This window comes from Miscanthus floridulus, chromosome 6 (assembly GCF_019320115.1).
Source record: "Miscanthus floridulus cultivar M001 chromosome 6, ASM1932011v1, whole genome shotgun sequence".
Classification (NCBI taxonomy): Eukaryota; Viridiplantae; Streptophyta; class Magnoliopsida; order Poales; family Poaceae; genus Miscanthus; species Miscanthus floridulus.
In genome coordinates, this window is record NC_089585.1 from 117,784,445 (window position 1) to 117,807,190 (window position 22,746).

A 22,746-nucleotide genomic window follows, 5' to 3' on the forward strand; every position below is an offset into this window, starting at 1 on the left:
GGAGGTTCAGTCGTGCCCTCCTCCCCTTGCCGGCTCGCCCTCCCCACACTGGCCCACCTCGATGCCCAGCTCGCTCGTCTCCCTCCTCTGCGCATGCCTCCACACGGACGCTCGGGGTGCAGAGGCGGCAAGCTCTGCCGGGATCTCGTCGGTGAGTTGGTTGTGCTGCAGCCTCAAGCTCACCAGCAGCTCGCCTGCGCCCACAGCGGCGGCGACGGCACCTCCTCACATGGGCGCGGCACCGTGGAGCGCCTTGGCGATGCCGAAGTCAGCCACGCACGCCTCCATGTCGGCGTCGAGCAGGATGTTGCTGGGCTTGAGGTCGCGGTGCGCCACGGCCGGCACACAGTCGTGGTGTAGGCCACGCCCACCGCGATCTGGTGCCGCGCGTCCCAGTCCAGCCCCGCCTTGCTCGCGGCGCCGGCACCGGCAGTGCCGTGCAGGAGGTCATCCATGTTGCTGTTTGGCATGTACTCGTAGAGGAGCAGCGTGGCCTCGCCGTCGGTGCACCACCCCAGCAGCCGGACGATGTTGCGGTGCCGAGGTGGCCCAGCACCTCCACCTCTGCTGCGGCCGCTGGACGCCGTGGAGGTCCGGTCGCGGCCTGCACGCCATGGAGCTCCCGCGCGGCTTGGTGAAGTCTATGCTCCTGGGCGGCTCCGGAGCCTTGGGTGCGGTGGCTTGGGCACTGAGCTGTGGTGGAGCCCAATTGTCGCCGCTGCGCGAGGTTCGGCCGCCCTTGCACGGGAGGAAGACGACGATGCGGAGCCCCGCGGATTGGGCGAGCGACGCCCGGACGTACCACCCGGGCGCGGCCTCGTCGTCGGCGCCGGGTCCGGGTCCATGGTGGCCCAGGTGTGGCAGCGGGAGGCGAGCACGTGGCCCGGCCCGCCCGCGCCCTCCGGGAGGAGAAGTACATGGACGCCAGGAAGTACATCTCGGCGGCGGTGACCCAGTCGAGGCGGAGCACGTAGTCGGCCCCCTCGTCGTCCCCGCCGTCGTAGAGCGCGTGCAGCCGCAGTAGCGCGCGCTTCCGCGCCATGCTCCGCTCGGCGTCGTCGTGTGGGGCCGGGGTGCCACCGCCGTCGTGGCAGTGGCCGTCGCCCCAGCCGAGCACACGGCGCTGCCGGCGCCGCGGGACTCCTGCCAGAACATGCCGTACATCCACGCCCCGCCCCGCTCGACGAGGTCCTGCTGGCGCGCCTGCAGCTCGGGCGTCGACGCCGCGGGCCCGTCCAGGTGCGGCAGCGTGGTGGCCAGGTGGTGCGCCGCGTCCCGCCCCAGCACTGCCGCGAACAGCGCGGCGTCCGTCTCCGACCACGCCATGCTGCTTGTTGTCGCCTAATGCCTTGCTTCACGCCCGCTGCTGTCTGCGCAGCTGTGGCAGGCGTGCGCGGGCTCCCTGTGCGCCGTGCCGCCCGTCGGCGCCGTCGCCTACTACTTCCCACAGGGCCACGCTGATCACACAGGCGCCGCCGCCGTGGACCTGCGCGTCGTCGCGGCAGTGGCCGTCGCCCCAGCCGAGCACACGGCGCTGCCGGCGCCGCGGGACTCCTGCTAAAAGATGCCGACGTGCATGCGTGTGCGCGGCGTCCAAGGTGCCACGTCGGTTAAAAAATTGAAACAAATGGGGTATGGGCTAGGAATGCACCACTAACAAAGATTATGGACCCAAAAACCCACTTTCAGAGTTGATGGACCTAAGTGAAACTAGAGCGCAAGTTGATGGATCACCAATGTATTTAACTCTTTTATATTTTTAAAAAATATTTATAGTTTGATTTATATCCTTGTAAAGCATCGACGAAATTCAATTTATCCTCCTATATACGTCCTTCGTCTCTCAACAATAGACGCTTTAGGATCTTAGATACCCTATTTTGGAACGAAATTTGAATGCTATAAGATTAAGTATTTTGTGACAGAGGGGGTAGTTCGGTTGATGTGGCGCCCCGTCAACTGCATCATGCTAGATAAAGCCACCCAAGATAATTAAAATCAAATATTTTAAAAGTTAAGGAGATTAAAATTCTGATTTTATAAACGTGGGAGAAAATTATACTATCGTTGAGGAAAAGTACTTTTTCCCCTTTTATTTTATATAGACGACTTGCGTCGGTGCCCTAGGTACTCAACCAAGACCGTCTATCTTTGTTCCAACGGTGATGACAGCACAAGGAGTATCTAATATTCTAATTTCTTTCCAGACCAGTCACCCACTTTGAATCACCACTTTCCCAGTTTCCCCTCGTCCGGGCTTGGCCTTGGCTGTGCTGTGTGCCTGCCTGCCTGCCTCCTTCGCCGTTAGCGAAACATTCAGGCGGCGGCGATCAGCGGAGATCCCTTCCCCTTCATTCACGGCATTTCCCTGCCTGCGCAAAACCCTCCCTCCAGCTTCACGCCTGCCACGGCCTTGTCAATGGCGTCGGCGTTAGCGCCGGCCTCTTTCTCCCTGGCTCGCCCGGCGGTCCGCCGGGCCGTGGCCTCGGCCGGCCCCGGCGCGACGCTACGCCGAACGGGCCTCGCTGCCGCGTGCCCGCCGGAGCGGTCGCTGGGCTCCCATTCCCTGGGCGCTAGCGCTGGCGCCGACCCGCGGCTGGCGATCCACGTTGCTTCGCGCTGCCGCTCTGCGTCGTCGGCCGGGTGGGGGACGCGCGCCGCGGCGACGATGGCCAAGAAGAGCGTCGGCGATCTCGCCGCGGCGGACCTCGAGGGGAAACGCGTGCTCGTGCGCGCCGACCTCAACGTGCCCCTCGACGACAGCCAGAACATCACCGACGATACCCGCGTCCGCGCCGCCATCCCAACCATCAAGCACCTCATTAACAACGGCGCCAGGGTCATCCTCGCCAGTCACCTGGTGAGCCTCGATTACTATGGTGTTATCCACGCATATGTGTCCCATATGAGTGTACATCAAACTCAAATAGGTTCGATCCTTTGATCAAATCCATAAGTCTGAATGACCGATACATATATTAGCTGTGGATTCAGACGTAGTAATAAGACTGAATGACTGACACATATATTAGCTGTGGATTCAGACGTAGTAAAGTCGCATTGGCACCTGTGTGAGTAGGTGCTTGAGTTGTGGCTATTGAAGTTATGCTGGGTGACATCTTCTTTGGTGTTTTAAGATAACACGGGCATAATTTTTTGAAAACTTTTACTTAGACTAGCCATATTCCTTAGCATTCTTGTGTAATTTGTTTTTCTGTCTTCTAAAATAATTGAACCTGCACAATCCAATTACCAAGAGATGTAGTTAAAGCGTCAGGGAAGCTAGTGTTCAAGTTTACATGTCTCAGATCTGGCATAATATTTCAATGTGGATTATGTAGGGGTAGTAGTTCTTTTTCGGGGGAACTAGAAGTTCTGAATGATTTGCACTTTGTATTTGCTGCTGGTGAAACTTTTACTAGACAACAGTTATCACAATGCAAGTTTGACGAGGAGCGGGTATGCAGGGTCTCCCTAAGGGTTAAACTTTTATTAAATGACATTTATTTTATTTTCTCATTCTTTGTTTTCCCCATTGTGGATGTGCAGGGTCGCCCTAAGTGTGTTACTCCCAAGTTTAGCTTGGCTCCCCTTGTACCAAGGTTGTCTGAACTTCTAGGTATACAGGTACCTTTTGCTTTCACAATGATACAATGTCAAAATTAATGCTCATCTATTGCTTTATTTATGTTGAGTATATCGTGTGCACATGCACAAATAGGTGCAAAAGGCAGATGATGTTGTTGGACCAGAAGTTGAGAAATTGGTGTCTGCACTGCCAAATGGTAATGTTGTGCTCCTTGAAAATGTTAGATTCTACAAGGAGGAAGAAAAGAATGACCCAGAGTTTGCAAAGAAGGTTGCCTCCTTAGCAGATATTTATGTGAACGATGCCTTTGGAACCGCTCACAGAGCACATGCGTCAACTGAGGGAGTTACCAAGTTCTTGAAGCCCTCTGTGGCAGGGTTCCTTTTGCAGAAGGTTTGTCTTTTATGTCAATATATGAATCCTGACCAAGGAAAGTTTAAGAGCAAATGCCATTATTTTTTTTTCTTTTCCTGTATTTCTCTTCCATGAACAGGTCTACCTCTTCAGTTTCCTGATCTTCTACATACACAAAATAAAATCGCAGGAGCTTGATTACCTTGTAGGAGCTGTTTCAAACCCTAAACGACCATTTGCTGCTATTATTGGTGGCTCCAAAGTGTCATCTAAGATCGGAGTTATTGAATCACTACTGGAGAAATGTGACATCCTTCTCTTGGGTGGTGGTATGATCTTCACGTTTTACAAGGCACAAGGATACTCAATAGGTTCTTCCTTGGTTGAAGATGACAAGCTTGAGCTTGCGACCTCTCTCCTTAAAAAAGCAAAGGAGAAGGGTGTCTCCCTTATGTTGCCAATTGATGTGGTCATCGCTGATAAGTTTGCTCCTGATGCTAGCAGTCAGGTTGGTTACATTTTTTATTTCTAGTAGTATTATCAAGGCATGCATGAAACTTTGGAAAAACCAGCTGCTCTTGTATCATTGTAAGCACACAGTGATGGTCTGAACATGAGATTGCTCTTCAGGTTGTTCCTGCATCTGCAATTCCTGATGCATGGATGGGTCTGGACATAGGTCCAGATTCAATTTCGGCATTCAGTTCTGCCCTGGAAACTACTCAGACAGTCATTTGGAATGGACCCATGGGAGTTTTCGAATTTGACAAGTTTGCAGTTGGAACCAAGGTAATGCTATGTGACGCCATCGTTTCTGCTATGACACTTCTGAGGAAATTGTATAAAGAAACTTGACCATGAATTCTCTTCTTTAGGCAATTGCAAAGAAGTTAGCCGAGCTTAGTGGCAAGGGCGTCAGTACAATAATTGGTGGTGGAGACACCGTTGCAGCTGTTGAGAAGGCAGGTGTCGCCGACTCTATGAGCCACATTTCAACTGGGGGTGGTGCAAGTTTGGAGTTGCTGGAAGGGAAGGAGCTCCCAGGAGTAGCTGCACTGGACGAAGCTTAGTGTCTGCACCGCCACATTAAGCTCCATTCTGTTGAATCTTCTTCGAGACTATATTGTGATTTATTTCATTTTTTTAGAATGCTCAACGGCTTGGGATGTAAAGAGTGAATGTTTTGCAGAGTTTCTGTGAATTGCTCGAGTGTACTTGTGTGACGTGGTTACAGAGTATTTAAAAAGACCAACATTTCTGACAATTCTCGAATTGCTGTATATGTTGGCACATGTATTTTACAGGACGTGGACAGGTGGGTGACAAATGACAATTAGGCTTCACCGTTCTGTTCCAAGCAGACAGAGAATGAGGGGTTATTGTCACTGGGTGAACTCATTTGATTGGACGGTAATGCTAGCGCCCGAATGTCCAGACGGACACCCGCGTCCGGACGGCCGCGCCTGCACTCCATTTCACGCGCCTCATGCGGGGGCCACGCCACCCCAAACATCACCAGCATCGACAAGAGGGGAGGGGGCAGCGCCCACCTACGCCTCGGGTTGAGAGGGGGAGGAGACACCGAGGAGAGGTAGCAGAAGGCAAGGAGGAAGATACAACACACGATCTACTTTTGAAACATCTAGATACAACACTTGAAACATATGTTTGAAGACAGAAGAAACAAGACAGAAGAAACGCTTAAAACCATTGTAAAACTTATACAACATCTAGATAAAACACTTGCAACATGTGTGAAAGATATGCAATATCCAAATAAACACACTTGCAACATACGTCTGAAAAAACAAATGAAACATTAGGAACAGAATCTTGCAACATACGTACACAACTATTGCAACATACGCAACATCCAGATCTACTTTTGCAACATTCATATGAAACACTTGAAATATACATATGAAACACTTGAAATATAGGCTTGCAACATGCTCTTTCAGTGCAACATCTCCATGTTGCTTGCGAATGGAGGCTTGTCGGCGCGTGGAGTTCACCGGTGTAGAGCTCGCCGCTCCGGTGGAGAAGGCCACGACAGGTCTGGTAGAGAAGGCCGCGGCGGGCGTGAGGCGCAGTGGAGACGGAGTAAGACCGGCTGCCGCGCTTGGGCGCGGTGGACATGCTGGCCGGCGGAGCAGAGGCGCGATGAGAGGGAGGCACGGCGGAGAGCATGGTCGCAGAGGCGGCGTGGCGAAGCACGGTCGCAAAGCCCTATTGTGGCGCTGCGGTGAGGTGAGTTTTTTTAGAACGGTTGCGGGCAAGTGGACTAGCGGTCGTTGGGTTGTAATCGGGCGTTGCGGCCTGGCAACGGAGCGTCCGGGAGGACGGACGCCCGCTTCCCGAATTACCGTTGATCGAATTAAATCAGTGTGAAAGAAATAAACCGGGCTTAAGAGTGTAGAAAATGGGATGCAAATAAATCGGCCTCTATCGGGACCTACCATCTCCATCCTTTTTTGGATAAAATAAATAATTTGGCTTCATCTCTTGTCACTAAAAGAATCAAATCACTTCTTACAACATAAAATAGTAACAAAAAAGTCTAACCAAAAACTAAATTTTGTATTATTTGTCTATTCAAAGAAAGAATTTTTTTTGCATAGGAGCCTGTCTCAACTCTCAAGTAATCGACAAGCCTAATCGGTGCCCTTCTTGTTGGCTTCATCAACATAACCATTATTTTATTTACTAAACACTTATATGAGTTTTTGAATAAAATAGGGGTAAAATCAACGATTAGACTTCAAAACACTGCTGCAAGCACAGGAGTCCCTACAAAATAATAGGAACATTTATGTCTCAAAAGTTTACAGTAAAAATATATTCTACGATAAATCCAATGCTATTTATTTGGTATCGGTTTTTTATAGATTTGATTAATTTTGAAATTATTTATTTTTTTAAAATGAGAAATGCACTCTTTTATGCTGTTAACTATGTTTTTTTCTTATAAGGACTAGATTATATTCAATCATGGAAAGCACGGTACGAAAATTTGCGAAAACAGATCCCAAAGAACACAAGCGCAGCTCCGTAACAATTCATACAAAGATCCTCAATAGAACGGGAAAAATTGGATCTTCACAGACACCACAACGGCAAAGCCTCACAGAAGGCACAACTCATGACCAGCAGTCCCAGTCCAGCACAGGGGCAGTCAGTATCGGGCTATCAGCGACGAGGGATGATCAACATGAAGACAGTAAGAACCAAAACACCAGAAAGCACAAGTAGATAACACGAGGTTCAACACAGGAATACACAGAAAGAAAGAAAAAAAGGAGCTCACTCGTTTTGCATCAGATGTTCAACAGCAAGAAGAAACTGCAAACGCAAGACGGCTAGTCGGCTACATGACCATTTCACTTTCCAGTTATCACTTATCAGCGAGTAAGGATACGACGTCACACAGCACAATGTATTCCAACTTGGCATTAACAAATGTCTCATCAGAAGTTGAACAACATACGCAAATTGAGGCAAAAAGCAGGCACAATAGCTATACACGACGTTCCCACTATGGAAGTGATAAAAAAAATGTAAAGAGCATCTCCAACGGTCTCCGACACCACTCTTCATTCTCATAAAACTGTTATGTTGAAGGATATAAGTCTTTTCCTTAGCTCCAGCGATGATCTCCCTCATCCCCTGACAAATAGAGGAGTTGCATCTCCCCTAGTAGACTATCACTCTCCTCGCCTTTCTCCCTCTTGCCCCTCTTCGCCTGCATCGCAGTCGCCACAGGCATGTGCGCCAAGTCCGTGCAGCCCCGCGCCACGCTGTTGTGTGGAGAGAAAGAGGGGCAACGATAGTGCGGCCAGCCTGAGGTGGTGGCGGCTCCGATGCTGAAGACGATGGCGACACTTGCCATGGCCATGACGTTGGATGTGCTCGTGAGGCTGAAGTCATGAGGTCGAAGGTAGGACGAGGCCATGGCGTCAGGATGGAGACAGATCCAACCGCAGACGGCATCGGGCTAGAGACCGGGACCGGTGCGGCAGAGGTCAAGACCAGGACAGTCCGATGCGACTGGAGACCAAGGCCAGGGTGGCAGAATCGGAGACGGGCACGAGGCCGACTCGGTGGGAGTCGGGGAGTGCCTAGCAGTGACCGTGCGGTGGGGGTAGGGAAGAAGACGCCTCACTGCTGCTACAGATAGAGAAAAGGGAAGAAAAAAAGAGAATAAATAAATAAATTGTGGTTAGGTACCAAGTATTCGTGGAGGTAATTGTTAGTCTGCAAAAATATATCTTCAAATAATTCAAAAAACGGTATTAGGTTATCTCCATTATCATCTTATTGAGTGAATTGTATAGGGGAGCTGCCGGAGATGGTCCAAGACGTGCCAAGTACAATCACCTGAAAAGTCTATAAGGAGGTGTAGCATGGGCTTTGTCCAAATGAAAGGGGCAGTTGGGCAGCAGCTGCAGCAACAAGAAGAAAACATTTTCGTCCCAATTCCCAAGCAACTCAGGGAATTATGCACCATGTAATCCTGGTAGCATGAAGCCCTTTCATGTAGGATATCAACTAGAATGACTGATTCATCAGCCATCATTTATGTGGCTTCAGAAAAAAAGAGTGATTTGTGCTTTTCACTTTAAGCTCCATTTCCTAAATAGTACTCAGTGATATGGCTGTATGGTTTGCAACATTAGCACTACAAGACCATTCAAGATGTAACTTCACTGACACGAAGGCCCTAAGCCCCACCCTACCCTAACAACAAAATTTGTAGTATTCAGAAAGGATGGAAATCACAGATAAGTAAATTTTGCCCAAAAAAGGATCATTATACCAGAATGTTGTAGTTCAACCAAGCCAATCAACAGACACAACCTAGCACGTCTTAAATTCTTTCAAGGATAAACAACTAGTGGCCAAGTTCTCAATAATGATGATGGCATTCCATAAAAGTCCAAGCAGTACATGATGATCATAGATATTAAGATACAGATTAAGAGTCGATAGCACAATCTTTTTCCCAATAGAATGAACTAATACGGATTCTGCAAGCATGTTTCAAAACATTCCAACACATGAGGTATATATAGGAAGCCTAATGGGAAACTCGTGATCTTGATGCACAGAGATTGTCTAGAGTAACAATGGGCATCTATAATGCAATTTTTTTACCAAACGGTATGGATCGCGGGAGGGACGGAGATCCCACAGAGCATAATCAGGAGCACCATCCGAGGTGAACAGTCTCACAGTCTCACATTAGCAGAGAGGAAACCAGTTGTGCGTCAGTGCATGTTAACCCTCAATCTCTAAATCATGAATCAAAGTCACGAACAATAGCATGACTCACAGGAAAGCAAGGAAAAAAAAGAGCCCAGGCAACCTTGTTCATGCATCTTTGTTCCATTCCATATAGATTGGTTCCATACTGAGCATTTTCACTTATACAGATTATAAACTACTACAGGGTACTAGAAACAACAAGACCAGATAGCTCCTTGTAAACCACACTCATCTTTTGAGAAAGATCCACAGGAAACTGCTAGTATGATAGCTTACCCTTGCCCTATGCTCCAATCTCAAAGGTTCTCCATCTGGATATTGCTCTTGAGTGGCACGTACTCCCCAAGGTACCCTCCAAGGTGCTCATACAATGCAGTCCGGTCAATCTGCTGGTTGTGGAAGGCCTTGCAGGCGTAGTAGAAGACGCTCTGCACGAGCAGTCCCAGCAGATTGACACAGACAAGAACGCACACCAGCACGGCGCCGACAAGCAGCCGCCCGGGCAAGGCCAGGCCGAAGCTCCCCTCCTCGGCGCGCCCCTTAACGACGGCGGCACGGAACAGCAACGAGGTGACGCCGCAGACCGCGAAGTAGGAGACGACGAGCGTGGCCGCGGTGCCGGTGCGGCCCTGGAGCAGCTGCTTGCTCTTGGCCATGGCGGCGAGCCCGCAGAGCGGCTCGAGCACGGAGATGACGCTGGCGAGGTGCCACAGCGCGGAGATGTAGACGTGGATCCCGAGGAAGACGAAGACGACGACGACGAGGAAGAGGACGAAGGAGAGCGATGGCGGCGCGGACTCGGACGCGTTGGGGATGAAGACGACGATGAGCAGGAGGACGGTGAGCGCGAAGACGAGGTGGTAGGCGAGCATGAGGAGGGAGACCCAGAGGAAGGTGCGGAGGAGGCGGGGCAGGATGGGGGGCAGCGCGGCGAGCGAGGAGGAGATGGACGCGGGCTTGGCAGCGTAGAGCGAGGCGACGGTGAAGACGGCGGCGGCGGTGGAGAGGAGGGAGAAGGTGAAGAGGACGATGAGGTAGAGGAACTGGTAGGCGAAGAGCCTGAGCCACTGCGCGAGCTCGTTGTGGGTGGCGCCCTGGATGCGGCGCAGGATGGGGTGGGTGAAGAGGGAGTGCGCGAGCACGGCGAAGGAGAGCGGGAAGACGAGGCAGGCGGTGAGCAGCGCGAAGGTGCGGGGAGCCGCGCGCGGGATCGACGCCGACACGCGGACCAGCTCCGCCGCGCCCAGCGCCGCGAGGTCGGTCGACGCCAGCTCCATCGCCGCGGGTTGCGCGGCTTGTGTCGGCCGGCCCGGTTGATTTGGGGGCGATTTGGCGAGGACTTGCGGGGTAGTCCGACCGGCTGGGTTTGGGGGAATTTGGCGGAGTTCGGGAGGTTCACGCGCGAGCGCGAGGGGCGGGTCCGCCGGTGTGCCGCGGCTGGTGGTGGAGTAGGAGGAAGGAACGGCCGGTGGAATAGGGGCTAGGAAAGGGGGGGCTGCGGCGCTGCGCGCAGCAGAAGTTTGGTGGGGATCCGCCGTGGAATGGCAGTGGCGAACCGCGTGTCGAGTGTGCGCGGCCAGCCGGCGGGCGGCTAGGCAGGCAGCGGCGATCTAGCCACAGATCGCGTCGGCGTGCCTCACGTGGCTCCGTCGCTATGCGTTAGCATTGTGGGCCCGGTGAGAAGTGGAGTTTTGCGGCTTGAAGAGGCCGCGGCCCGGGGGTGACTTCTTCGACACGAAGTATCTGAAATCTGAAAGACTGAAACTGCAATAGGAAACCACGAGCGTGCCGTGCCTTCCTGGGCTACACTGGAACCAACCTCTACAGAAAACTAACAATCTACATTTTTTCCATTTTACATCTCAGTTTCCCAATTTCCCATGTACTAGAACTTTTTGTCACACAGAAAAGGAGACCTCTTTTTTCTCAAGTCTGTACAGGATCTAGTTACTCTGGACACGGGAGAAGAAACCAAAGCCGAGTTTCTGAGAGCTTGGTACACACGCCTTTCGCGCTATGTGTACACCGGCCGGCCGTCCAAGAGCATCAATCACTGCTTCCTTGCTAGCGTTCGGTTCTCTGGATGCTGAATATGGCCACGACAATGTCGTGAAGAGCTAGCACGAGTGCACGACCAAGACGCCGCAGCCGGTGACTTCGGAAGCGATGCCTATCGTTTCTGTGTCGGCACAGCAGACAACGAAACGTATTCGTTCAGCAGGCTCTTGAATTGCTCCTGCGCCTTCTCAAGCTCGAGCCGTAGATTCTGTTCCTGTTCGGCACAAGAGGTCAGGTTCGTCAGACACTCCTCATAGTCGAGGGAAGATGCATTCTTACTATGTGCTCTAATGATCATCATGACTGGGGAATTTACCTTGAGTCGTAGTTCCTTCTCTGCCATCTCAAATTCTGAGCACCTACATACAGAGAAAAAAAATGCAAAACAAAACACGAGTACTCAGAAGCTTTGCCAAAACCAGTAGTATATAGGATGACACCAAAGCAAGATTGTGAGGCTCACTCTTCACGGAGCATCCGGTTCTCCAACTTCATGAATTTAAATTCCTTCAGCTCTCGCTCTCCCTTATATTGGGATACCTGTTTTGTCCAGAGAAATCAATACAACATACAGATTGCATAAGAATCAAGGCGATAAAGTACGTGCACCAACAAGGTACTAGCACGGACGAACAGCAAGGTGGATGTCTGTACTGACCTGATCAGTAGCGGAGCTGCTGCCAGCCAAATCCTCCACAGCCTTCCTTTTAAGCGCGACCGTCATGGTAGCATCGTCGTTCCTCCTTTTTCTTGTCTCCACCGAATCGGTGCCAGGGGCCATGGAAGGCGATTTTGTCTGGTTGATGACTTGCATGGTCTGCACGTTAGGCGAGGAGGACGGGGAGTAGCCCATAGGCGCTCCAGGTGCAACAGCCTCTGTTTTGACAGGTGCTGAGTGGAAACCAGGGGGTGCAAAGGCGATTGGAACTGCATTCACGTAGTTGCCGTGTGATCTCAAGCGTTGCGTCGGAGCAGGAGCAGGTGCACTCCTCTCTGATGGTTCAGCGGCGCCATTTGCTATCGGCGGCATTACTGGAGGAGGAGGAGGAGTGGGAGCTGCACTCACGCGTGGCATTTTCACGTATCCAATCTTCTCACTGTAGAGATCCCTGAGGAAGAACCGAGACATTTACATGGTGATATTTGAGGCGAAGTAAGAATTGGTGCTAATAGATTTGGGAAATTGGGAAGAACAGGTATCAAGAACCTGGGACTTACCAGTACTCGTTGGTCATTTCCTTCAGGCGGTTGATCAGCCTCTGAAACAGCTGTGACTTCTCAAAGTCCTGTTTGTCATGAGTGGGCTTGATGAAGTCTACCTCCAATACCCCAGAGACGCTTCTACCTTTGCTGCTTGCAGTACTCAAAACTCTATGAAATGGCTGCAGTACATTTTAGACAAAGATAACCGTGTAAATCATATTTTCTATGTTTATGCATCGTTAAACAAAGTGAATCAATGCAAGGGGTCAGGAAGCTCACCAAAATAAGGCGATTTTTATGATAGATATTAAATCCGTGCACGCTAATAGTTGGGGCACCCTTTAAGAATCCAATAGTTGTAAGGACCTCAGCCTGAGTCAACCAAAGAGAGTGCATGCAAAAATTAGAAACAAGAAAAGAGTATGAAACTCTTAATTCATACAGTATAAAGAGTAAACCAACAAGTCATGTGGTGAGGCTAAGAAAAGATAAACCAAGGCAAACCTCTTTTATTCCGCAACTTTGGGGTTTATAACTGATGCATTCAGGATATATTAGGTCAGCGGCAATGCGATGACGCTTAACTTCTTGCCCTCGAAGTATGATCCTAAAGTAATCTGGTAGCTGCAGATACAACACAGAAGCATAGACCTGCAGAATGCTATGTCAGCAACCAACTCACTGGTATTGTGCAGGAGTCTTAAACTATATGATACTCACCCTAAGAGAATAGCGTAGTCGATTTGCCAAATGGTTCTCATTAGCCCTTTTTACAGTGTTACTAATTTCTTCTGGATTTGGCGCTCCACTTATCATAATATCCTGAAATACAAACAAACAACAAGAACTATGATGAGCAACCCAGCAGGGAACACCAAAAATCTGTATTCCAATAGTATTCCAATAAACTCAACAAGAACTATGATACTCACTCTGACAATATACAACATAAACAACTACAAGAAAATAAATTCCTATTTATTGAAAAACAATCAACAAAATACAACAAATTTTATAAGATCGGTTTACATTGTTGGCAACAGTATTCCAATAGATGCAATCATCAGAGTTAAGGATGTTACTTTAACAATAAAAACAATAATTATGTTAAATCATTGAAGTGGTATATTTGACGGTTACCTCCGGATTTGTGTCAAAGTCGAGCTCCAAATTACCATCACCGTTGGACCATAGATTGAACACTATAATCTTGGTGCCATGTGGACCAATGTCACAGAACTGTTCATCAACCATAGATTGGAACAACCATTAGCATTTTAGATAACCTATATATTACTAACAAATACTAAATGAGGTTGTAGTAGCTACATCAATCTGTTGAATTTTACTATTTTATTTAAATGTTTTTTTAAACACAGTTGTCATGTATTTATATGGAAAACAATTTATCCAGCTTATACCTTCAAGTCTAAGTTTGTCAGTTTTATAACCTAGTGTTTTCTTCGAGTAAATAAAACATTGTATCTCTAGACTTCAAACGGATGGCAGGTTTAGCATACATTCTGCATAAGCTCTTCTTCTGTTGCAAAAGGGGACCATTTCAACAACACTGACAAATTTGAGGAGAATTGCTCCGAACCATGATGCTCCAATCGTTGAGTTTGTCCTTTCATTAGATTGCATTTATAATCCACCTAAGAAGAGAAAATGTATCATCAGAAACAAGGGAAGTGGTGCCAATGCCAACCAAATAAAAAAATCGCACAGCATACCATAGGAATTACAACATCTGTATGTCCTGTTTCCACCAAGAAAGTGTAAGAGAGGAGACCAATGGATTGTGTAGGCCCACTGAAAACAAGTAATAACTTGGCATTATTTCAATTGACAAAAAAAAAAGTGGTTCACAAAAGGAAAGAAATTTAAGTGAGGTTCTATGGTACCTGCTCTTAGTGCAGCGAGTGAAAACAATAGCATCTGCTCCAAGCCGCATTGTGCTAGTCTTAAATCCATTTCCATCTAATCAAAGTGATAAATGCCAAAATGTTAGACAATGGGTTTCAGGGGATGACTTGCAGATCATAAAACAAAAGTTGGCAATACATTGTCCAATCGAAGATCCTGATTGTTTCTCTGAAAATCCAAAGCTCATGCACCGCCTCAAAGAATCAGGATCCATGCCTCCACCATCATCTGTATGGTAGCCGGAAATTATGCACTCTGTCAGTTTTAAATTCATACGTGTATCCATATTTGCCTATTTTTAAAGTAAGCTTCATTATAGTGCAAGCATGAGCAAACTCTGTAGTTCCTACAAACTCCATAAAAAACCGTAAAGTTTATAAGTTTGTATTTTCGTTTATTAATCCAATCAAATATCATTTAAAATAATGCTATCACATTAATTATAATATAACAATCAGAACCTTGAATTAGTAAAGCTGGTGATCCATGCCGTTTGTCGATGACTTTGTCCAACAATATTGCTGTAGCACCACCAGTTTCTATCTGTTTGACACAAAAATCCAGTCACACATTTACCTATGAATAATCAATATGGCTCAACAATAAATCTGTTTAAAGTTTTAAAAACAATAATTATGTTTAATTACCTCATCCACCGCATTGTCCAACAACTCTGCCACGGCTGTAACAAGGCAAAGAATGTAAGACACAATGCAACAATAACTAAGACTGTAGTCTAAAAAAGAAGTCTGAAACCACACAAAAGCATACCTCCGAACGGCCATTTATGTGAAGTTGCGTTGGAGTGGAGAAATTCGGGGTGGACGCACATACGATTCTGAAGACCTACAAGGAAGCACAGTGATCAACATCGAGTGTAAGAGGTATGCTACGAAGAATTAATAGAATTCACACGAAAACCTTCAGCATTATGACATACTCGGAGGCTGTGGCGCAGACCTCCCCTTCGCTGCATCATAATCGCCGGCGCCCCAGAACTTCCTACTCAACCGTGGTGGTGGTGCAGAGCAAGGTCGACGAGCCGAGGTACCCTCGAGTGCCTCGTCGGCGCTAATGGACCGGTCGCTGACGCCACCCGATAGCTCTGAAGCGGCCTGGTTCAGGACGCATGCCGCTTGAGGCTGAGTTTGCGGTAACACTCGAGTGCCACCGCGCTCCAGTGGCAATGCCATTGGCTGATAAGCGCTGGGGCCGTGGAGCTTCCGCTGGATGGTGGTGGCCACGATAGGGGAGACGAAGGGCTTGATGTCTCTCTCCGCGTCCATGTAGTCTGTCGACACTTCCTTAAGATGGTTGCTGTTCAAGTGACAAACAGTAGGAGCGATTAGTGCGGAAATGCATATGTATGGTAAAATCGAGAATGCCAAGAGATACATCATAACTACGACATTTAGAAAAAAAAACGACAATAAATTCTTAATAAATCAGAGAAAATTAAGAAAGCTAGCACAGTATTGGCAGAAGTGTTCCATACAAAGAAAATTCGCGAAAGGTGAAGAAATATCCGAAAAACAAAATCAAAACAATGTCAGCAACTCACATAAGCCATTTAGAGCTTGTCAAATTTCAGCAAGGTCAAATTGTCACAAACCACATAAGCCATTCATTATTTCTCAACACTATTTAGTCCTTTAGATTAGATTTTTTTAGGCAAACAAGAGAGGTAAAGCACCCCTACTGAAATTTTATTAAAAAACAAAGCAACAATACAAAGCAAATGAAGCTAAGAAAAAAGAAAAAGAGAAAGAAAATGAGAAAGAATACAATCGAGCTTCTAGCCATAGACTACTAAAGGGGAAGTATTCCTTCTTTGTCCGATGGATAACCATAGCAAACTCTTAAGGAATATATTGGGATCTACGACCAATATCCTTCTTGTTCCTCTCCTTCTCCCACAATCTCTCCACTTCCATCACCAAATTTTCCTTAATCCGCCTAATTTGTAACCACAACTAACAACTAATTTACCCCTTCACTTGATGAGACATAGCTCCGCTACCACGCACCTGATTGTGCCCCACGGACGTTCTATTGTAGCCTAGCTTGCGGCACGCCTAGCCTTGCCATCTCGCCCCTCAATGGCCATCACAATTAGGTGGAACTTCTCTTCCCTTGTCCTTGAACCTCTATGAACCCTAATACCTAACCTTAACCCTAACCCTAACCCCAAACCTTAAATTAAAACACTAACCTTGTCGTGGACGAAGAGTCACCGAAGATGGAGAAGATGGTATCGGATATCGTCGGAGTTGGATAAGAGGGCTAAAAACGATCGAAGGTGGAGATGGTAGGATCTGATCTTGCTAGAGTTAGAGAAGGGGAAAAGAAAGAGGAAAAGAGAGAAATAGTCTCAAAGGAGGAGCACTGGGATAAAATATAGCTTTTCTTTTTTGCCCCCGTGGTTCGGTCAAATAAAAGCCAAAATTTTCCAACCTGTAAATCGAGTAATTGCAGCCTAACTGCACGTGTCCTGGAACATCCAAATAAGAATAAAGAGAGATAAAGCTAACATTTTAATGATTTAATTTATTATTAGCTAGGACATATATAATCAATAAACTTTTTATAGGGCTCTTCATGAGAGAGAGAGAGAGTGTTACATCATTTAGCATTTAAGTAAGAGAGTCCCAAACTCCATTGGAAACAATTATTCCTAGCCGCTTAATAAGTATCTTCATCAGGTTATTTAGAGTCCAGCTAAGCGTTCGTCAGCAACTCATCACCCAATGCATAGGCTCCAATCTTTTTTTACTTTATTAGCCATTCTAAATTGAAAACTGAAACAATAGCAAAAGGCAAGTCGTATTTCACATAGATTTAGTGCTACAGTACCTCGTGATAGGACGGAAAATGCGAGGGTGCTGCAGCTCGAGAAAGGAAAGAAACCCAAAGTCCGGCAATTTATATTTTTTTTACTTTAGAGGCCATCTTTCATGAACAAATTAGATCACAATTTACCAATTAGCTCAGATGACAAATGTATTAGATGTCCATTCAGTTAGCATGGTTAATATTGGTTAAAACAAAAATCATTCAAGCATCCGCCGCTCGACCTCCAAAGACCGCTTCACGCCTGAAGAACTGTCGTTGTTGGGCGAGTGCGTCAACTCCGACGCCGAGCGCCGCGCAACCGCGATGGCCTCACCGTGGCAAGGGAACAAAAAAACAAAGCAACCGTCCATGCATAAAGAACGGTTGAAAATACAGAGATCCTAGAGAAGCGGAAGGGTCCTAAATATAGATTAACTTGAGGATGGAAGACAGAGAGAAGCAAATATGAAGAAGAAAGAACACAGCCAAATCATGTCTTAACTTGAGGATGGAAGACAGAGAAGCAAATATGAAGAAGGAACACAACCAAATCATGTCTTTCAAGAACAGGAGAGATAAAAAGGCAAACACACTCTAAACAAAAAAAATAATCTTACCTCTGGAATGCAGTCCAATCTTGACCTTTTCCTAGTTGCCTCCCAACTGTAGTTTGGTATAGATAGATAGATAGATCAGATAAAAGAAAAGGAGCCAAGGTTTTGAATGGTCTTGGTATGACCAGATCTTTTTTCTTCTTGCCTTCCAACTGCAGATCTTACTTTTGATATGGATCAGATCAAACAATTACCCCAAGGTTTTTAAGGGTTCTTGATATGATCACTCCTTCAATGCCAATTTGCTTTTGGCACTTCACCTTGATGACAATGACAAAACAAAACCCTAGCACCTGCTCTCTAAAGAAGGGATCTAGGGAATCCAAGTTGCATATCTGTAGGCTAGGAAACCACCCCTAGACCTTTTCTTGGTAGGAACTAAATATAGATCTGTTGGGAGTCAGCCTGAAGGAAAAATATCTTAAAGGATCTGATGGGACAAGCAGAGTCCAAGTCCATCTCACATGAAGGAAACTTAATTGCCAAGAAAGCTAGTTAGTTTCCTTGATATATGGATGTCAACTATACCATATATATATATTTCCCTCTCCCTGCTATGTGCAGGTTGTTTTATGCTTTCATGACTTACCCCTATATATACTATTTCAAAAGTTTCAAATTCATCTACCTGTATTTGACAAATCTTGTACGGCAAGGACACTTATTTCGTACCTAACTCGGAGACCGAAATTCGGTCGAGATCAACTGAAACTCCGCTGACCGCCTCGTGGTGCCGTGGCTGCGCAGGCTCACCGGCGTCGAGGGCGGCATCACGCTGCTCCAGCGCATGGGCGTGGGCATGGTACTCTCCGTCGTGGCCATGCTCATCGCCGGCGCGAGCTCGCCGTGCTCCAGGCGGAGGCGAACCACGAGCCGCTGTCGGGCACCCTCGTCTTGCCGGCGTCGGCGTTCTGGCTGGTGCCGCAGCTGGCGGCGCTGGGCCTCTCGGAGGCGTTCAACCAGGTGAGCCAGATGGAGTTCTACTACAAGCAGTTCCCGGAGAACATGCGCAGCGTCGCCGGGTCGCTCCTCTAAAGCGGCTTGGCGCTGTCCTTGTACCTCAACGGGCTGCTGGTCATCGTGGTGGTGGTGCACCTCGCTACGGCCGACCCCGTGCTAGGAGACCACGGGTGGTGGCTCGCCGTCTCGCCGAGAATCTCAACAGGGTTTAACCTGGTTGTAATCTCTCGTCAGCAACAAATACATAAACATTTTCAGGAATGGAAGTGGTGATTTGCTCCTCTCCCTGAATACACACATATGACCCAGCACTCATGAGCGACTCTATTAGTCTATTACGTTCTCAAACCCGGTTCGCTTGGCTAATAAGCCATAGCTGAAAGTGCTACTTTTTCACGAACCAGCAATGATATGAACTAGCCAACCGAACAGGTTAACTGTTGGCTGATTTAGTGGGAGAGAAAAATATTATTCGTTGACTAAAAAAGTACGGGCGTTTAAACAAACACTCGAAACTAATGAAACAAAAAGACACTAGCGCCTTAATCTCCGCTATCAACACTTCCACAGCAGTATCTCCTACAACTAAAAAGAACAAAGTGTGGATATTTTTTTGGTGCGACATTTGTTTTGGTTCGTCCGTCTGCCCACGCCTGCGATCCCATGACATCTTAATTATTGATTGATCGTGTCATTCTCCTTGATTGAATATTGCCTGTCATGTGATAGAGGAATCACGGCAAAATAGGAAGTAGAAAATTATTGTACTATCCATATACACATTGCATGTTTGCATGCACCAGCATACATGACAACGAACAAAAGAAAAGAGAATTAACACAGAAAGAAAGAGAATTAAGACAAAATGAATATCTTTGCATTTCTGAGAACCTTGCCAAATCTGCCTACATTTAATTACTTTCCCTCTTTGCATTTGCAAAAGGGACAGCTTTTTTCTCTTTTCATTTGGTTTCACGCTCACGTGTTCTATCGCCCTCGCTTGCTGTTTCTTGCGTGAACCATAGTTGATGTCATCTGTTTTTCATGGCTCAGTCTCCCAATCCCAAGAGAAGGTCCCTACCTCTCCTTAACTAGAGATCTGGTCTGCTAGAGGATCTTCTCGAGTCCATCGGGCGGCGTCTCGCGTCAGGCCACGACGCGGCGTCCTTTCGATCCGCTTGCTCCCCATGGCGTGCCGTCGTCCCGTTCACGACCTTCGGGCCGCTCCTGCTGCTCCCGTTCGACCCCGACTCGGACCGCGTCGGCTTCTACTGCGTCCCGGAGAAGAAAGTCTTGTCCAAGACGCTGACCGACGTGCACGGCAAGGTGGCGTGTGGCTCCTCGTGTGGGTGGCTAGCGCTCATGGACGAGGCGGCTTCCGTGACGCTGCTGAATCCATTCGTCGGTGTCCGTGCCCCCCGCGTTGAGCTCCCGTCAGCAGACGAACACATCGCGGCGGCGTCCTCATCGGAACGCGTGTCTAGGGTCCACGACCGGTGGGTCCTCCATCCCACCAATGGCTACGGGGACGTAGATGCCGCAGGCAGAGCCATCAAGCTAGAAGACATGAGGGACGTGTTCTTCTATGAGATCGTGCTCTCGGCGCCGCCTGACGCCACCGGCCGTGAGTGCGTGGCCATGGCCATGCTTGGGTGCTCCAGGAAGGTCGCGTTCTGTCGGGTTGGAGTCGACAGCGCATGGACGTTGTTCGACACCAAACTGAAGTTCTTCGTGGGGTCCATCGTCCACTGCCAAGACAAGTTCTTGGCGATTGACTGCACTAGAGAAATCTCTGTCTCCAACCACGACGTTGCTGCCATCGCTGTCGCCACCTGCGGGGCTCTACCACCGTAGCTACCTGGAATCAAACGGTGAGCTGCACATTGTGGATGCCATGGTGAGCATGTTCCACGAGACACAGAGCTTCACCTACAGCAGCGCGATCTATAAGTGCAACCTCCACGACCGTACACCGGAGTGGTCCAGGGTAAGGGACATCGGTGATCAGACATTGTTCGTGTCTAAACATTTCAATGAAAGCTTTAGTGGAATAAGTGTATCCAAGTATAAGGAGACATGTCTGTCGATACGGGACCCACAGGATACCCCGCAAGGGAGAGAGAAGATCTAGTTCAACTAGGATTCTTCCCATGTAAATCTTAGTAGTAGAACTATCAAGTAATCCTACTAGAAAATCTCATTGTAAACTGACTAGGACTCTGGCCTCCTGACTATATAAAGGAGGGCAATGCTCCTGTCAAAAGGGAGAACAGAGCAGATCATAATCAATCCAACGCAAAGGCTAAGGCCGACTGGACGTAAGGTTATTACTCGATCTACGATCGAGGGCCTGAACCAGGATAAATCAGCTATCTCTTGCGTAAACCATCAAGTTCGGCATACGCCGAAGCCCGAACATACTGCCCCGGGTACCCCCGTGGCAGGCTATCGGTGGTAAAACATCGACAGCTGGCGCGCCAGGTAGGGGCTTTCGGTGACTTTGCTTCCGAGAGCTCGATGGACCTCGACAACATAATTTTCCCGACGGGATCAACTTTCATCTTCGGCTCATGGATCTACGAGGCAGACAACAACGGTAAGCTTCAAAGCCATCTCCTCGAAGATCCAGATCATCTAAAAGTTCCTATTTCAACAACTGCAAACGGATCAGCTCACCAGAAGATTCGCGTAGCTCATAGTATCCGAGTCAAATCGGATTTCACGACCGCTCGTATCCGATCCGAATTCAAGCTCCAAGGCGAAGTTTTATCCGAGTGCTTTCAAGAAACCGAGTTCTTTTTTGGCAAGATTCCAGAGCACAACCCAAAACAACTCGGATTACCCCCAGAATTCTCTCAAGAAGTCGAGTTCTTTTCCATTTGGACTCGACAACATGACAAAATCCTATTAGGGACAGGTCGAAAGATTTTTCAATCCAAGATTCGGGATACCACTGACAGGAGCTCAGGAGGGTCTCGTGCTAACGATAACATCGCAGGACTATATCATCCACTGGCCGAATTCCGTTCCTGAGGGTAGCGGAACCCAACTAGTCGGCACAACAACAACAGCTATTTTACCTTACCAAGAAGGAGACTCGATCTACGACACCGAGGCATCCACTAAAGTTATCAGCGACTCCGACAGCATAAAAACTAACGCCAATAACAGAACGACTCATGCACGAGAAGTGCTCATGGTTCGACGACCGCGGTCACCATTAAATCCCCTAGAAGCACCCGATGTCAGATCATCAGATGAATCAGAATCCAACATATCACCCTTTGCCCAGGGCTACGACGGAGAAACAGATAGTCAGAAACAAGCTAGAGAAAGAAAAAACAAGTTGAAGCAAGGGCGCCAACACCGTGCTAGGCAGCACAGGGAAGCTTGGATCAGATACGAGTCAGAATTGGCTGAGTACGACAAAAGAAAATCGCAACGAGAAGTCAAAGGAAGACGCACGGCGAATACGCCTTACGATAAGATTCGAGAAGCATTAGAAGAACTCGGAGCAACTTCGCATCCTGGTGAGAAGTATGAACAGCTCCAGGACTTGCTTCGATCGACAATCTCGAGAACGCATGAAGAGAAAGCTCGATCAAGACTACCTGCCAGATCAACAACCCACCGGCAAGAAGATCAAAATCAAAGGAAATCTGCTTTCAAAAGACTTGGGCCGGGTGGAAGCCATGACAGAGGAAGTAGGAAGGAACATAATCAAGGCCACCGATTTGAACAACTAAGGAAGACTAGGAGCAGGGTACCTACCCAGACAACCTCGCAAGATTGTTCCCATCAAAACAACAGTTGGCTAGAGGAAGGCGCCGAATCTGAATTCAAAGAAACCAAGGCACACGACAGGTTCCCCTACTTCGCGAACAGGCTCGCATTGGTGCGATTACCTCATAAATTCAAACCGTCTAATCACTCCAAGTATGATGG

The 22,746-nt window shown here is 48.1% G+C and overlaps 4 protein-coding genes across 5 annotated transcripts; 2 read left to right on the forward strand and 2 right to left on the reverse strand.

The window, feature by feature from the left end:
• The first annotated feature begins 2,340 nt into the window (after positions 1–2,340).
• LOC136459259 (phosphoglycerate kinase, chloroplastic-like) lies at positions 2,341–5,157 on the forward strand. Of its 2 annotated transcripts, none has more exons than XM_066459135.1 (6): positions 2,341–2,860; positions 3,550–3,627; positions 3,722–3,982; positions 4,083–4,451; positions 4,574–4,732; positions 4,819–5,157. In XM_066459135.1, the coding sequence occupies exons 1-6, from the start codon at positions 2,420–2,422 to the stop codon at positions 5,011–5,013; spliced, it is 1,503 nt and encodes a 500-aa protein (XP_066315232.1). In that variant the 5' UTR covers positions 2,341–2,419; the 3' UTR covers positions 5,014–5,157. The 2 variants fall into 2 exon arrangements, with proteins under 2 accessions (XP_066315232.1, XP_066315233.1); XM_066459136.1 differs by having other exon boundaries at positions 4,134–4,451.
• A 2,220-nt stretch (positions 5,158–7,377) lies between these two features.
• On the reverse strand, positions 7,378–10,629 carry LOC136459260 (uncharacterized). Its single transcript, XM_066459137.1, has 2 exons — positions 9,485–10,629; positions 7,378–8,110 (listed from the first exon to the last, which is right to left on the reverse strand). Exon 1 carries the CDS (start codon positions 10,483–10,485, stop codon positions 9,505–9,507), a length of 981 nt encoding a protein of 326 aa, XP_066315234.1. The 5' UTR covers positions 10,486–10,629; the 3' UTR covers positions 7,378–8,110; positions 9,485–9,504.
• A 393-nt stretch (positions 10,630–11,022) lies between these two features.
• LOC136459261 (protein MICRORCHIDIA 6-like) lies at positions 11,023–15,681 on the reverse strand. The gene is made up of 17 exons (XM_066459138.1): positions 15,336–15,681; positions 15,167–15,241; positions 15,043–15,077; positions 14,857–14,938; positions 14,534–14,623; positions 14,374–14,449; positions 14,203–14,281; positions 13,990–14,124; positions 13,610–13,708; positions 13,190–13,291; positions 12,974–13,120; positions 12,749–12,841; positions 12,485–12,648; positions 11,925–12,375; positions 11,730–11,806; positions 11,583–11,625; positions 11,023–11,480 (listed from the first exon to the last, which is right to left on the reverse strand). Exons 1-17 carry the CDS (start codon positions 15,679–15,681, stop codon positions 11,379–11,381), a joined length of 2,196 nt encoding a protein of 731 aa, XP_066315235.1. The 3' UTR covers positions 11,023–11,378.
• A 2,947-nt stretch (positions 15,682–18,628) lies between these two features.
• LOC136461088 (uncharacterized) lies at positions 18,629–20,655 on the forward strand. Its single transcript, XM_066460539.1, has 3 exons — positions 18,629–18,643; positions 18,697–18,804; positions 19,897–20,655. Exons 1-3 carry the CDS (start codon positions 18,629–18,631, stop codon positions 20,653–20,655), a joined length of 882 nt encoding a protein of 293 aa, XP_066316636.1.
• The last annotated feature ends 2,091 nt before the right edge of the window (positions 20,656–22,746 follow it).

Coding starts and splice junctions, on each gene's coding strand:
- LOC136459261 (XM_066459138.1), bottom strand. CDS start 15,681: ATGGACGCGGAGAGAGACATCAAGCCCTTCGTCTCCCCTATCGTGGCC. Junction 15,078..15,166: donor ACATAAATGGCCGTTCGGAG/GTATGCTTTTGT, acceptor GCCTTGTTACAG/CCGTGGCAGAGTTGTTGGAC. Junction 14,450..14,533: donor AGGATCTTCGATTGGACAAT/GTATTGCCAACT, acceptor CACTTTGATTAG/ATGGAAATGGATTTAAGACT.
- LOC136461088 (XM_066460539.1), top strand. Junction 18,805..19,896: donor TCTCGGAGGCGTTCAACCAG/GTGAGCCAGATG, acceptor CTCCTTAACTAG/AGATCTGGTCTGCTAGAGGA.
- LOC136459259 (XM_066459135.1), top strand. CDS start 2,420: ATGGCGTCGGCGTTAGCGCCGGCCTCTTTCTCCCTGGCTCGCCCGGCG. Junction 3,983..4,082: donor CAGGGTTCCTTTTGCAGAAG/GTTTGTCTTTTA, acceptor TTCCATGAACAG/GTCTACCTCTTCAGTTTCCT. Junction 4,452..4,573: donor CTCCTGATGCTAGCAGTCAG/GTTGGTTACATT, acceptor ATTGCTCTTCAG/GTTGTTCCTGCATCTGCAAT.
- LOC136459260 (XM_066459137.1), bottom strand. CDS start 10,485: ATGGAGCTGGCGTCGACCGACCTCGCGGCGCTGGGCGCGGCGGAGCTG.